At 42.9% G+C, this 14,966-nt stretch overlaps 1 protein-coding gene across 1 annotated transcript in view; it reads right to left on the bottom strand.

Annotated features, from left to right (window-relative positions):
- Cd38 (CD38 molecule) overlaps window positions 1-14,966 on the bottom strand; it is a 37,094-nt gene that overhangs the window by 6,296 nt on the left and 15,832 nt on the right. The window contains exons 2-4 of the mRNA XM_051164892.1: window positions 3,989-4,118; window positions 2,858-2,993; window positions 840-925 (exon numbers count right to left, since the gene is read on the bottom strand). Of these exons, the coding sequence (XP_051020849.1) occupies window positions 840-925; window positions 2,858-2,993; window positions 3,989-4,118 (352 nt within the window). The remainder of the gene's footprint in view (window positions 1-839; window positions 926-2,857; window positions 2,994-3,988; window positions 4,119-14,966) is intronic.

Below are 14,966 nucleotides of genomic sequence, written 5' to 3'. Positions count from 1 at the left end.
TAGCTTTTTTTTTTAAATTTTTTTTATGTTGTTGTTGTTAAAGCAGTGCAAATGGACAGAGGTGTGTTACTGACAAATCCAAGTCTCCATCTGCCACACTTCCTCACATGTGTGTTTAATTAAAATATAAAATCAATATGTTTAGACTCCCCCTACCCCACCCCCCGCCGCCCCCATTTTCTTTCTTGATTCTTTTCATTCTTTTTCCCTGTGATCTAACTACAAAGGAGTTTTTTTTTTTTTTTTTTTTTTTCTTGCACAGATGCAACTAATGAGAGAAAAGGAAACTATGCTGACTGAAGAGAGATGTAAATATGGAGTGAGACCACTCATGTTTCTCAACCCAGATTCTACATCCGGGATCAGTGAGTGCCTTCTATGCTTGCTTACACCCTCATTCAGCCACCTACAATGTGGCCATGATATTGATGGTTTTTCATATGGTTGTTGGGAGGGTAGAGTTTCCTCTTGCAAAGAGCTGGACACATATTAAGTGGTCTATAAGTGCAGATTATTAAGACTGTTCCAGAAATTGAATCAATGCCTGGGTCCCAGGACTAAGCCAAGCCTAGCATTCTGGTAGACACTGCCAGTGAATGCTATCTACTCATTGGGTATATGGATTCTTCTCCTGGGTTCCTAAAGCCTTCATAGGTGTTCTGAAGTTGTGTGGGTAAGTTCTGTGGCATGTATCTCTGAAATTTTGCTTTCAGCAAAAGTTTCCACAACTTCATACCTGAAAGGATCTATGACTTCCCCAAAACTGTCAAAAATCAACCAATCATTGACCAGACAGCATCTTTAGTCAAAACTCTAGAATTTAAATGTTTGGGACTTACCTTTTTGGAAATCACATCCCAGAACATAGACACAGAGTTGTTGGGACAGTTTTCATTCCATTGTGGGCAAGAGTCATAGTTCATATCTAAAACACATAGTTTATAGACAATAGTTAAAGTAGGGGGAAAAGTGTATCTTTGGGCTTCGTTCTTGGCTGTCCAATCTCACAGTGGGATCATTTTCCAACAGCACCTGTGCCAAGACAAAGGCTGGAGAACGGACACATCTCAACTCAATTTAACTAAGTGTCCCCTGAATTCCTTCCAACTCCTTACCTCCCCTTCCAGATCCCAGACGGGAACACTGTGATGGGTTTTGACTCACCATTCTGGGAAATGGCAACAAAGTCCACCCTAAAGACACTAGCCCCCATCACTCCCCCAGAGTCCGGGAACACTTAGAGAGAAGGCCTGGCTGTTTCTGGAAGAAGACAATTTCCCCAGACAGTCCTCTGATTTCTGGCAGTTCCCTCTTGTGGAGAATTTCCTTCTCAACCTCCATAAGTTTGAGGGCTCAAGTGGTCTCAGGCTTTCTATAGCCAACATAACAAAACAGACTCAGCCCTTGGTATAGAGTGTGAATACATGTATTCTATGACTCTGTGCTCAAGGTTATCTGAGGTTTTATATATATATATATATACACACTTTTACAATATATGTATATATAAAAACATTTTCTGAGGGTCAGGTTCTGGAGATAGAGGGTTAAATCAGATGGAAGTCCTGCCTCATGTGGCATGTAATGCAATGAAGTCAAATCATCACAGAAAGAGTAACTTGGGATGTGCAAAATAACCAGAAAAAGAAATCAGGTTGAAATTTGCTTTGAAGAAGAATCATTGTCTTCAGACAGACTCTAAAGAGAAGGGCACCTTATGTCGATGGCATGTGCAGAGGCAAAGATCTGTATTGAGCTTTGATCAGAAAAGGGAATGGAGGAGGAAATGGTGGAAGATGAGGCATCTGAGACACAGGTCAGGCCAGACCAAGAATTTGGACCATTAGCCTAACTAAGGGCAATAGAGAGACTGTTAGGTTTTAGAGGGAGATAGGCAGAATCACATTTTCACTGTAAGAAAAACTATGCAGTATCAGATGGAGACTGACCTAGAGGAGGGATCAGTAAAACATTATAGCATTCCCAGCAGGAAGGAGAGGGTGTTAGTGTGCTGGACCATGGCATCACCTTAAGATGCCCATGTAAAATGTCTCACATATAATCATCTTTTTTATATCTCACATATAATGTCTTTTTATATCCAAACATTACACTGTATACCTCAAAACATTTTTTAAAACATGACCCAGAGTTTTGTTCAAGAACACATAATGTAGAATGAAGTAATTTATAAAGGTTATGGGGGAGGGGGTCATTCCTTGCCCCCCCCCAAAAAAAAGAGGAAGAGAAAGAGGAAATGGAAAGGGAAGAGGGAGAATAGCCAAGTGGGAGATATGGGGGAAAGGGAGTACACAAAGGAGGTAGCGAGGGAGAATAAGGGAGAAACTGGATTTGGGGGTGTCTTACCTCAGCAGCACTGTAAAGTAGCACTGTGATTTGACACACTGGCATCACCAATGCTCACAATAAATTTAATTCTCTACTGCACTGTGTTGAGTTGATGGCCCCTCTAAGGGGAGCTGGGACCACAAGGGAGCCCGCCCTTCATGAATGGATTAATGACTTCCTCGGGAGATCGGGTTGTTTTCCTCTAGACTGCATTAGATCTAATGGGACTGGATTGGCTATCACAAAACTGAGCTTCTTTGGCTGTCCTGCTTCCCCCCTCTTACCTCCACATGTACACCCACTCTTCAGAGGTCAAGAACAACCCTAAACCCTGAAGATGATGTTTCAAGATGTCAGCAATTGCTGTTTTAAAAGAGCCTGACCTGTCGTCGAGGGCACTGGTGGCATTAGGGTATGTGCCTACTGATCTTTCACGTTCCCTTTCCCAGCTCAAAGCTGAATTCCTATTCACCCTGAACCATCCATCCCAGGTGGTTCAGATCCTTACCAGAAGTACTGGGGTCTCCACACCACGTGAGGTTATCAGCAATGTAGCCCAGCAGCGTGTCCTCCAGGGTGAACATCTTCCCCTGGACCCTGGTATACTGATGGGCCAGGTCTTTAGATTTACTCCAAAAGAGACTCTGAGAAAGAATAAACACACATTTCAGTAGGTCCAAAAATAAATATAAGAGCTGGAGGTGTGGGTCAACAGGAAAATGAGTGCTAATACATGCCAGGCTCTGGGTTCCATCCCCAGCACTACCATAAACAAAAACAAACAAATCTGCCTTTTGTAAATAAAAGAAAGTAGAAACTATCAGAGTAGATCGCTCGCACTAAAGATAGACACGTCAGCTTGGTTATTTTTACCACCACTTGCTCTGTCCAGAGCACTGCACTCGGCACTCTGGCGAAGGAGCAACAGAAACCTCCAGCTCCCTAACAGTGGCATGAGAGGGGATAGTTGTGAGTGGTTTGAAGGCTACACTTAGTTTCAGACACATGAAGTTTCCTCAAGCCCAGTCTCTGGAAGAGCTGTACTCATGAGAGCTGTTTTCTTGTGTGTTGAAAGGCTCAGACACCAGGCTTCTTTGACTCCAAGCCTTGTCCTGTTTACATTTCAGCTGCTCGTGTTTTTAAAGAGTAAGGTGGTTTCTTTTCACTGAAACTCACCAAGCCTGAGCTTCCCTGCTGGGGAAATAAGGACTCAGATACTGGTTTGCCTGCTCCATAGGATGGTTCTGAAGAGCTAAGTTGTAAAGAACAAAATCGCTCTTCCAATGAAACAACTTGGCCTTGTGTTATCAGGCACTCATTTGTTACTATTAGGAAACCAGGGCAAAGTCCCACAATCACACTAAGTCTGCTTTACTTTTCTTTGAGTGGGATGGGGTTGATGATTGAGTCTCTTTCTTCTCCGTCCCCATCTCTCTCTACCTTCCTTCCCCACATGTTCTAAACCGTGATGATACGCTAGTTCTCCAAAGCCCGCCCCTACCAATACAATCTCACCAACCATATCAAATGATGCCCAATGTCAAAGTCTTCTGTCACTCCGCCTCCTAACTTTGGTCCTGGGACCTCTGCCCTCTGGCTTCTAGTCTAAATGTTAAAAGGAGTACCGTGCCCTCATTACCGTATTACATGGTATAGTCTGAGTGACGAGTTTAACTAGCGGCTCATAGTCTTCTCTCGTGATGTTGCAAGGGTTCTTGGAAACAAATGCTCTTTTGAATGTACTCAGGATCTTCTTGCAGTCCTGATCTCTACAAAATGAAACATGGAAAAGAGATTTTTTTACAAATATTATTGAAAGGTCTGGAGAGATGGTTCACTGGTGAAGGGTGTGCCCGCAGAATGCCTCACAACTGTGTGTTCAGTTCCAGAGGACCTAATGCCTTCATGTGGCCTCTATAGACACTGCACACACATGGTACATGAACATACATACAGGCAAAACAACTCTACACATCAAATAAAAAGTAATCTTAGGGACTGAAGAGACGGCTCTGCAGTTAAAAGCACTGGCTGCTCTTCCAGAGGACCCGGGTTCAATTCCTAGTACCCACACAGCAGCTTACAACTGTCTACAACTCCACTTCTGGGGGATCTGACACCTCACACAGATACACATGCAAGCAAAACACCAATGCACATAAAATACAAGTGAGTACATTAAAAGTTAAAAAAAAAAAAGAAAGACATTAAAAAAAATCTTTTAAGAAATATTTTATTTATTCATATTACATCTCAATTGTTATCCCATCCCTTGTATCCTCCCATTCCTCCCTCTCTCCCGCTTTCCCCTACCCCTCCTCCCCTGTGTCTGTGACTGAGGGAGACCTCCACCCCCTGTATATGCTCATAGGGTATCAAGTCTCTTCTTGGTAGCCTGCTATCCTTCCTCTGAGTGCCACCAGGTCTCCTCATCAAGGGGATGTGGTCAAAAATGGGGCACCAGAGTTTGTGTGACAGTCAGTCTCCACTCCCTACTTAAAGAAACGCTCAGCATCATTAGTCATCAGAGAAATGCAAATCAAAATTTTAAAAATCTTTATAAGATATTTTTGGAGCATAGATAGCAGCAAGTACCCTTCTGGGAATCATATACTCAATGGCAGTCAGTCCTAGACAGCATCCTATCTGATGTGTACAACATCCCTATGATATGGAAATCATCCAAGGTTGAGGCTTAGTGAGATTAAAGTGACCCAAGTGCCCAATAATATTAAGAAGAAGATGTGAAGAAAACCAGTGTTTTCTTTCTCATTCTATATCTTGTATAAAAGCGCTTAAGGTTTCTTAGAGCCTTCAGAAAAGGCAAGTTTTCAAAATAGCTAGTAGAGAGGACGGAATGTTCCCAACACAGAGACGTCATGAATATGTGAGGTGACAGAGTTGCCAATCACTATAATCTGATTATATACATTGTATACAGGGACTTAAATACCACATTGTGGCCATAAATATGTCCAATTACTATGTGTCGATTTACACTTTAAATAAGTAGTGTCATTGCAGTTGGACTTGTCACTGTACAGCAGTGATCAGCAGGCCGTGCATTCATAGCCACACCACCCCAGCAGCTCTGACCCTGGTTATGTTTGAGAATCAATGGATACAAACGAAAATGTAAAAGGTCCAATAGAGTTTCTTTTCAAAGTCTAGACAGAATAGTTTAAGTTCATCACCTTTGAAAACTATGCCAGGAAATCATTAGTGACCTCTCTTTGCATTCCCTTTACATACATAAAAAGAAAAAGTTATGACATCATGTACTTTACTGTCAGTCGAAATTTATGGAGTACCATCACAGGCAATTTGCAAAATAGACATTTGGCAGAGCCTTTACTTTCAGGGTTTAATGTTTTAATTCCAGTAATTAATGCAGTGGCCTTCTCAAGAACTCTCTGTTCTAAGCTCCAACTGTCATAAAAAGCTCCTCTGCTTTTTTTCTTTGTAGCTTCTGCAGGACTTCAGGCAGAATAAGATGGGAGAGCTAGAACAGTTTTCCACTTCAAAAAGGGCCTGGTAGGAAAAAGAAGCCATTCAGGGATGAGAACCTACTACACATCACACTTCTTCATCAACAAACTCTTATTTAAGCACCAAAACTCACATCCCTCACAAATTATTTTTATGTTTCTCTTGGGTCTTAGGTTCTAGTTCAAGAAATAGTAAAGATTCAAGAAATCCCAGGGTAGAACTTGAGGCGGGTCCTCGGTCAGTAGTGGAGACGGGAGCATTGCTTTTTACCCTGACTTGGAAGAGTTGGTTCTATGTGGACAAGTTTGTGATTCGAAGAGAAAAACAAAAACATCATCTTGCATACATTGTAAATACTGGTTTGTTTGTTTTTTTTAATCTCTCTACCCATTTAAAAAATTTGTTTCACTTGTAGCAAAATAAAAATAATGCTAGGATTCAAGTTTTAGGGACAAGTTCCTACAGTAACACACTTTGAAATTGTTCTTTTACAACTAAAAACTTTTTTTTTTTCTTTATAGAAAGTTAATCGTGCCCAGAGGTGTTACTGGCTGCCATCTTTATGAGTCAATCTGGGTATGCCCCAAAACGCTCCTGCCTACCACTGCTATCCTGCAAATGTATGCTTCACAGTCCTGAGCTGAGCATGCCCTTAAAAACTGTGCTCCAGCTTTTCTTCTTGGGCCTGCTGTTTGCAGTGAGTCTTTCTCCAGTCTTATCTCTCATTTCTCAGCTAAGCTTGCCTTTAGTTTGCACTCTTCTAGATGCAAACTTTGCTTTGGTTATAATAACAAAATGTATGAGTGTCTCGAACGACAGACACATAACACTATTGTAGTAACAGTACTGGGTCGTTTGGTTTTGTTTTTGTAGTACGAGGAATTAAACTCACAGTATCATGAGCGCTAGGCAAATGCTTTACCACCTTCTCGTCCCATCTTGACTGTTTTTAACTGTACAGATAAGTACAGCCATGATGTTTTGCAAACCATTAGCATTAACACCCCACCCTTCCTCTGCCCATTCCCTGGCTACCACAATCCTTTCTGTTTCCTTCATTTTGACTATGCTAGGTATCTCACAAAACCGGAATCTTCACAGATGGCTCATTTTGCTTCGCATGATGTTCTCAGGGTATTTATGTCATATCACTTCTTAACTAGAGTTACTACTGCTGTGATGAGGTTACCCCACGAACGAGGCAACTTATAAAAAAGAAAGCTTTTAGTTGGGGACTTGCTTAGAGTTTCAGAGAGTGAGGCCATGACCACCGAGGCAGGGAGGGTGGTGTCAGGTGGGCAGACATGGTGCTGGAGCAGTAGCTAAGAAGTTACATCCTTATCTGCAAGCAGCAGGCAGAAAGAAACAGAGCAAGAGCAGGTTCTGGCATAGGCTTTTGAAACCTTGAAGTCCACTCCCACTGGCACATCTCCAATAGGGCAACATTTTCTATCATTCCTAAATAATTCAACTGAGAATCAAGCATTCAAATATTTGAGTCTATGGGGACTGTTCCCATTCAAACGACCACATAGTATTATTAAATTTCCTTCCCTTTGAAGGCTGAATAATATTCCACTGTAAAATGACCTCAGTTTGTCTGTCTGCTCATCACTCAATGGACATGTAGATTGTTTCTTCCTTACATTATTTTGGTCCATATTTCCTGGGGGACTGCCGTAAGTCCCACAGGATGTCCAGGATGCTGTCAAGATAAACATTCCTGTCCTTGGGGCACTTGAACATAGAAAAGAAAAACAGTACACAGTATTGGAGTAAATATCTTTGGTCCTGACGTGAGTGTTGTCTCTCACTGCTGGGTCTTTTTTCCATCATCCATCATCTTTTTACATCCATTATCCAGTTAAGGACTGTGTAATCAGGTAATACTGAGCACAGGTATCCCTTCCTCATCCCGAAGCCCAAGGATGTGAAATCTGTGGTAAGGAAGGAGGCCTGCAGACCCATTGCAATGAACTTTTTCACCAACTTTAAAATAAGTCCTTGTTAAGAAGTGCACAAACCACACAGAGATGCCAGGACCAGACTTCCCCAGGCAGGTCAAGGAGATTGGCAACAACAACAACAAAAAATCTCAGAAATGAAAAACAGATGGCTTGCCACACTAAGCTCCTTGGGCTCCCTTCTCTCCCTCAGATACACTCTTTTTAGACCAGAATAGAAGGAAGGTCATATGGTTCTTTGAGTTGCTGGAAGAAAGTGGATTTTCATTGTTTCAGAGTTCACTTTGTGCTATTTTTCTGGGAGTTATACCTTACAGGTGATATACTCAAGGGCATCCTACTAAGGGCCAGAAGAAATAAGGTTGTGTTCTGGCTGCTAGGGTCATCCTGCTACCCAGCAGCTAGACGATAAGGAGATGGGGCCAGTTCCCTGGTTTCTTTCTTTCCCTTGGGAACACCCATCCCCAGAGTGAGACAACTGGTAGCAGGTTGGTTGCCTCAGTTCCATCTCCCCTGTACCGGAAATGCGCAGGTTGTTTGCGGAGGAGATGTTGGGGAACGAAGGAGTAAAGGCTCTGACTTCAGAGAGCTCAAACAACATGACCTCATACCTAAACCACACCTTAAGTTTCTTCAGTTCGACACAACACCAACATCAGATAAAGCAATGATGGATTATTTTCTCTCTTTGGCTTTTTGAGACAGGCTTTCTCTGTGTAGTCTTGGCTCTCATGTGCTTGCTTTGGAGACCAGGCTAGCCTCGAACTCACAAGAATCCACCTGCCTCTGCAATGGTAGATTTTAATTTGAATACAGACAAAAAGAAATCACAAACGTGAAGTGATTGCTGCATCTTAACTTGTACAAACCTTGGCCTTCGTCATGTTTTCAGCCTGCTAGAGAGAACTTTATCAAGATTTCGTATCAGAGAATCAGGCTCATCCTGTCGACCCCCTGACACTGTCCAGGTAAAGCCAGCCTCCTTGAATCTTTCCTGAAACTCTTAAAGCCATGCCAAAGCCCCCAAGTTCCCTGGAAACCACTCCCTGCCCCAGTGCTTTTCTTCTTACGGAGAGCAACAAACTCCACCCACACAACTATAGACTGCTCCCAGTGGTCCTGGGTTAAGGTCTGGATCAGTGGTTCTCAGCCTTCCTAATGCTTTATGTAGAACCCCCCACCATAAAATTATTTTGTTACTACTTAATAATTGTAAATCTGCTACTGCTATGAGTGGTAGTGTAGACACCTGATGTAGGGTATCTGAAATGCAACCCCTGTGAAAGGGTCATTTGACCCCCAAATGGATCTCCACCCACAACCCCAAGTTGTTGGTTGATTCCAGGTGGCCAAAGATGGAAAGTGGCAATAAAGGAAAAGAGTGACAGTCGTGACCATGCCATATGTTCTCTGTGATCTAAATGTTGCCCGACATGCCAGTGACTCACGCTTACATCAAAATCTCACACCAGCCAGTGAGGAGGACTCCATGTCTCTTACTTAGAAGAGACCAGAGCTCAGAGCAGCTTAGCTCCTGTCTGAGGTCAGTTAGCCAGTGCCAGAACAGCCTTTCAGGCCAGGTCTTGCTCTTTTTGCTAGACAATGCTGCCCCACAGGAAAATCAAAGGTATGCACCTACATTCCAAATAGAGAGGCCTCTAGAAGAAAAGAAGATCATGGTTCCTAGGTCATAGGAAACATTCAAGATTAGAACTGGACAGTCATTTCTAGATTCTAGAATAGCATGAGCGGGATAGAAAAGGTAAAAGAAAAGTCTTGTGCTGAGGGGAAAATATATATACATACATGTATATATATTTGATTGCTAAACCTACTTGTTATTGTTGTAATTTCTTTTTCTCTCATATATTACATCCTGACCACACTTTCCCTTTCCTCCTATCCTTCTAGTTCCTCCTCCACTCACCCACTCCCTCCTCCTTCATTTCCCTTCAGAAAAGGGCAGGCCTCCCAGGGATATCAACCAAACATGACGTACGTATCACATTGCAATAAGACTAGGCACCTCCTCTCATATTGAGGCTAAGCAAGACAACCACGTGAGAGGAAAAGGGTCCCAAAAGTAGACAAAAGAGTCAGAGACAGCCCCTGCTCCCACTCCTAGGAGTCCCACAAGAAGACCAGGCTACACAACCATAACTATGTGCAGAGGGCCTAGGTCAGACCTATGCTGGCTCCTGATTGTTGATTCAGTCTCTGTGAGCACCTATGGGGCCAGATTAATAGATTCCTTGGTTAGGGTTTCTTGTGGTGCCCTTTACCCCATCTAGTTCCTACAACCTTCCTTTCCCACAGGATTTCCTGAGCTCCGCCTAATGTTTGGCTATGGATCTCTGTATCTATTTCCATCAGCTGTTGGATGAAGCCTCTTTGATGACAGTTATGCTAGGCTCCTGTATATTGAGCATAGTAGAATATCTGGCTTTTGTTCTGGTCATGTTTGGTTCTATCGTAGGCGTCTGAGCCATCCAGCCTCCGGTTCCTAGCCCTCTAAGCAGCGCAGGCGTGGGCTCTCTCTTGTGGCATAGGTCTCACTGGTTGGCTACTCCCCCAATTTCTCCACCACCTTTACTCCAGCACATCTCGTAGGCAGGACACTTGTATGTCGAAAGTTCTGAGGCTGGATTGGTGTCCCAATTCCTCTACTGGAAGTTTTGACTGGTTCGAGATGGTTGGCTCAGGTTCCATATCCTCATTACTGGGAGTCTTAGCTAGAGTTTACCATTCTAGATTCCTGGGAATTTCCATTGCACTAGGTTTCTACCTTACCTCCCAAATGCCCCCCAATTTCAGTTGTCTCTCCCAGTACTCTCTCCCTCCGTCTTCCCTTGACCTGATTCTTCCAGTCCCCATTTCTACCCACCCCCAATCCACCCACAACATCTATTCTATTTCCCCTCTCCAGGAAGACTCATATGTCCCCTCATGTGGCCTCCTTGTTACATAGCCTTTCTGGGTCTGCAGATTGTAGCATGATTATTCTTTACTTTGCAGCTATGTGTTCCCTTCACTTATAAGTGAATACATACAGTGTTTGTCTTTCTGGGCCTTTAAACCCGGTTTTTATATAGAAAAGCCTGCACTGTCACTACTGTAAATATATACCACTCTCATAATAACCACATTTCTACCTTTCTCTTGGTTCTATGAACTTTGCAGCTAGTTGATTCTCCAAGTCTTTGCACAAAGAAAACAAGCAAGCCCACGGATTCTTGAATCTGAGGACACTGCAGCCTGTTTTTAGAGTAAAGACTGCCACCTTGTGGGAGAACCCGGTGATCGCTGAGATGCATGGAAGTAAGGAGGATTTTCTAAACAGGCTCTTGAAATGAGAAAACTCTTGAGGTTGAAGGTGTTTCTAGAAATGGCAAAATCACAAATCTGGAAAATGCTTAGTTGAAATCTGCAGTGTGCTAGGTGCGGAGGGTAAATTGGAAAACCAGACAAAGTCTATGAAAGTCATCGAGCATGCCAGAAAGTTACAAGTTCTGTGTGAAAATAGGGAGAAATGAGTAGGAGTGTTGGGGGAGGGGGCAGTGTTCAACGTTATAGAAAGTGGGAACATTGGGTGACATTGAGCAAAGAACTGAAAGGAGACAAAGCCTCAGAGCACTAACATCCACAGGGTTACTCCAGGGTAGAAGGCCCTAGTATCTGCTGCGTTCAAAGAAACCATTTGGCTGAGCAAAGCAATCAAGAAGGAGCTGATGGAAATAAAGGAAGAAAGGCAAACTTGACCTTTACCAGGGAATTCTATCTGCGGTGGAGTTAGAAGCAAATTTGTGCACAGGAAGTAGGAGATATCATTTAAATTCAAAAAGAGACTCCGCCTTCTTTGCAGGCTGTAGTCTGGAAGAAAGTTCGGGTGCAAGCAGGTAGATCAGTGCTCCTGACTTTGCACTGTGATGAAGGAAGGGAAAATATTGGTCAAGATGGGAAAATGTGTATGGCAGTGCATATCTTTAATTCCAGCACTTGGGAGGCAGAAGCAAGCTGATCTCTGAGTCCAAGGCCTGGTCTACAGAGGAAGTTCCAGGACAGCCAGAGCTACACAAAGAAACTGTCTTAAAATAGCAAAAACAAAGAAAAAGAAAAGTAAAAATAAGATGGGGAAAAAGTGATAGATTCTGAGCTCACTGTGGATTTTATGTGGACCAAGTATATGGGTTAGACAAATTATACAGTCAGTAACTAGAAGGCTTGGGGCTGAGACACTGGGAGGATGGGGACAACTGGAAGAGAGCTTCCAGCAGAAGTTGCCTTGACCACGGGTTTGGCTGGGAATAGTTGGAGCTTGAGATGCCTATACGACATCCAAAGGAAGTCATAGAATAGAAAAGTGGGCTTGTGGCAGGGACAAAGAAGAGATGGTGATGAACTCAATAGGACTGGGCTTCAAGGCTCATTAACATGAAGACGCTGGAAAATGAGACATGGACACCATCAAAAAGCAGAATGAAGGGTTGCAACAAATGCTCAGTGAACATAATATGTGAGGCTCGGGGGAGTGCTCCAGAGTGACAGATCCCCCTGATACGCCAAGGAAGAAGAAGACTGACCCAAGACCATTTGAAGTATTGGTCAGGAAGTTGTGCCAAGAACTGCATGGTTTCTACATGTGATGGCAGGGCCAGAGAGCATCTATTTTTCTCCCATTAATGTCTTTTTTTTTTTTTTCTCCCATTAATGTCAAACATATTATTTTGAGAATGTATTTGGGAGAACACTACCTTCACTTAAATAGAGTATAGATATGTCATAAGGAAAGCAGTGGGTCCACGCCCATCTTCCATATCCTCATTTTCCCTGCCCATTTCAAACATTAGCACGTTTTCTCTTAGGATACTAGCCAAGCTTCCTTACCCATCATCAGTTTGCTTGGAAATTTTTTTGAAAGTGTACATCAGAATGAAGCAACAAAACTTTCAGTCTTAGCAACCTTGTGACAGCCATTTGTAATCTCTTCAAATTCCTGTATTCTCTAAAACCTATGCACAATGTCACACATGCAAATGTACAGAATATACCAATACTTACTACATCAGTACAGTATAACTTTATCTGTTCTATGTGGAAGAGACTCCATCCTGAGAAAGGAGACCATAAACAGCCCTTTTCCCTTTTCTCATCTTCCTTTTGTTTTTTGAGGCAGGATCTCATGTAGCCCAGGCTAGCCTTGAACTCATCAGCTAGCTGAGGATGATCTTGAACTTCTGATGCTCCTGCTTCAACCTCCCACGTGCTGGGATTACACCACATCAAGTTTTATGAGGTGCTAAAGATGAAACTCAGGGCTCAATGCATATTAGAAAGTAGTCTGCCAGCAGAGTTACATCCCAGCACATAGCTTTGCTCTTCCTATAGCACCATTTTAGGAATGAGCTTTTGGCAGGAGATGGGCAATGTCTTCTGTGATTAGAATCCTAATGACTTTATCACTTTTCTCTGGGCCCTGCCTCCTAAAGACTTTCCCACCTCTTACATCATGATGCTGAGGGCTAAGCTCTGAGCACAAGCAAGCCCTTGGGCAATATACTCAAACTGTATCTATCCCTTCTAAAACATTATTATTCAAAACTATAACCATACCTTAAAAACTATTTTCAGCACCATATATATTTAGAGCAGTTTTGTGGTTTCACAAAAAGTTAAACACTCACCTGCCATTTGAGCCAGCTCTTTATTTCTGCATAGTTTCCCCCTCCCCCAGGAGATGAAAGACTAGAAAGAAAGAGCCTGGCTCTTACTGAGATGCTAAGCTGACCCTGGGGTCACCTCACTTCTGGATACATACATACATACATACATACATACATACATACATACATACACACACACACACACACATACACCTTATCCCAGTATCTCTGAATGTATACTTATTTGAAAATAAGACCTTTGCAGAACACACACACACACACACACACACACACACACACACACACACACACACGTATATACCTCTGAGTACATTTAGTGTGGCTTGAGATGAAATTATTTCATGGCTGATCACTTTGTACTGGATAATCAGTTAGAGAGCTCACTCAAGGGAGAGGGGAATTCACAGAAAGAAACCATCAGTTGAAGGGGGATGTTACTACAGGGTTGGAAGGAGGCAAGGAAAGAAAGAAAGAAAGTGATGCAATTATATTTAAATTAAAAAAAAAACTTTAATACAAATTTAAACTGCGATGATCAATTTTATATGAAATCCTGAGGCTATTTGATATCCCATATGACTGGGATCATATAAAAAAAAAGGAGAATTTGGGGCTGGGGAGATGCTCAGTGAGTAAAGTACATGCTGTGCCAACATAGGAGCGTGATGTCAGACCCTTAGCATTAATGTAAAAGTTAGGCATAGCTGCATATGAGAAACAGAGACAAGGGTGCCCAGTCCTTGGTGACAAGTCAGTCTAACCAAAGTCCCAGGTTCAGTGAGAGACCTTGTCTCATGATAAAATGGAGAGCAATGGAAGAAGAAACCCACCCTTGCTCTCTGGCCTATGTATGCACACGTGCATATGAACAGGTACAGCGAGAGCGAGAGAGCGCGCGCGAGAGAGAGAGACAGACAGACTGAGAGAGAGACAGACAGACAGACAGACAGACTGAGAGAGAGACAGAGACAGAGAGACAGAGACAGAGAGGAGAAGGAGAAAGAGGAAGAGGAGAGGAGGAGGGAGAGAGAGGAAAAGTTGGATATAAAGACAAACATGCCTGTACAGAGAGAATGCAATAGGAAGACTATCAGGAAACTCCTCCCACCCAGGAAGGATGTGTAACAATTCTACACTGCTAGGAGAAAGTCACGAAACAGAGTCCCTCACAGCCTGCAGGAGCTGCCCCTGCGGGACCCATTTCTCACTTCAAGAAATACCGACTGTCAGGTAGTACGTTTCTATTTTGAAGCCACATGTGTAGAAAGCACCTTTCTAGCAAACTAAAGAGCCAGTGAAAGTACCCGAAGCACATTTTATGCCTCATATTTGTGCATAGATAAAGGCCATCAAAATTGTAAAATATCCTCCACTGGGAAAAAACCTGTTAATTCCACAGAATGAAAGTGTGCAATGAACACAAATTAAGATCAGGCTGGAGCTGATACCTTCTCTCACTGTATGGGTGATCATCAAGCTGAGG

The sequence above is a fragment of the Acomys russatus genome, chromosome 22 (assembly GCF_903995435.1).
Source record: "Acomys russatus chromosome 22, mAcoRus1.1, whole genome shotgun sequence".
Taxonomy (NCBI): Eukaryota; Metazoa; Chordata; class Mammalia; order Rodentia; family Muridae; genus Acomys; species Acomys russatus.
This window is presented reverse-complemented; position numbering and strand designations above follow the sequence as displayed.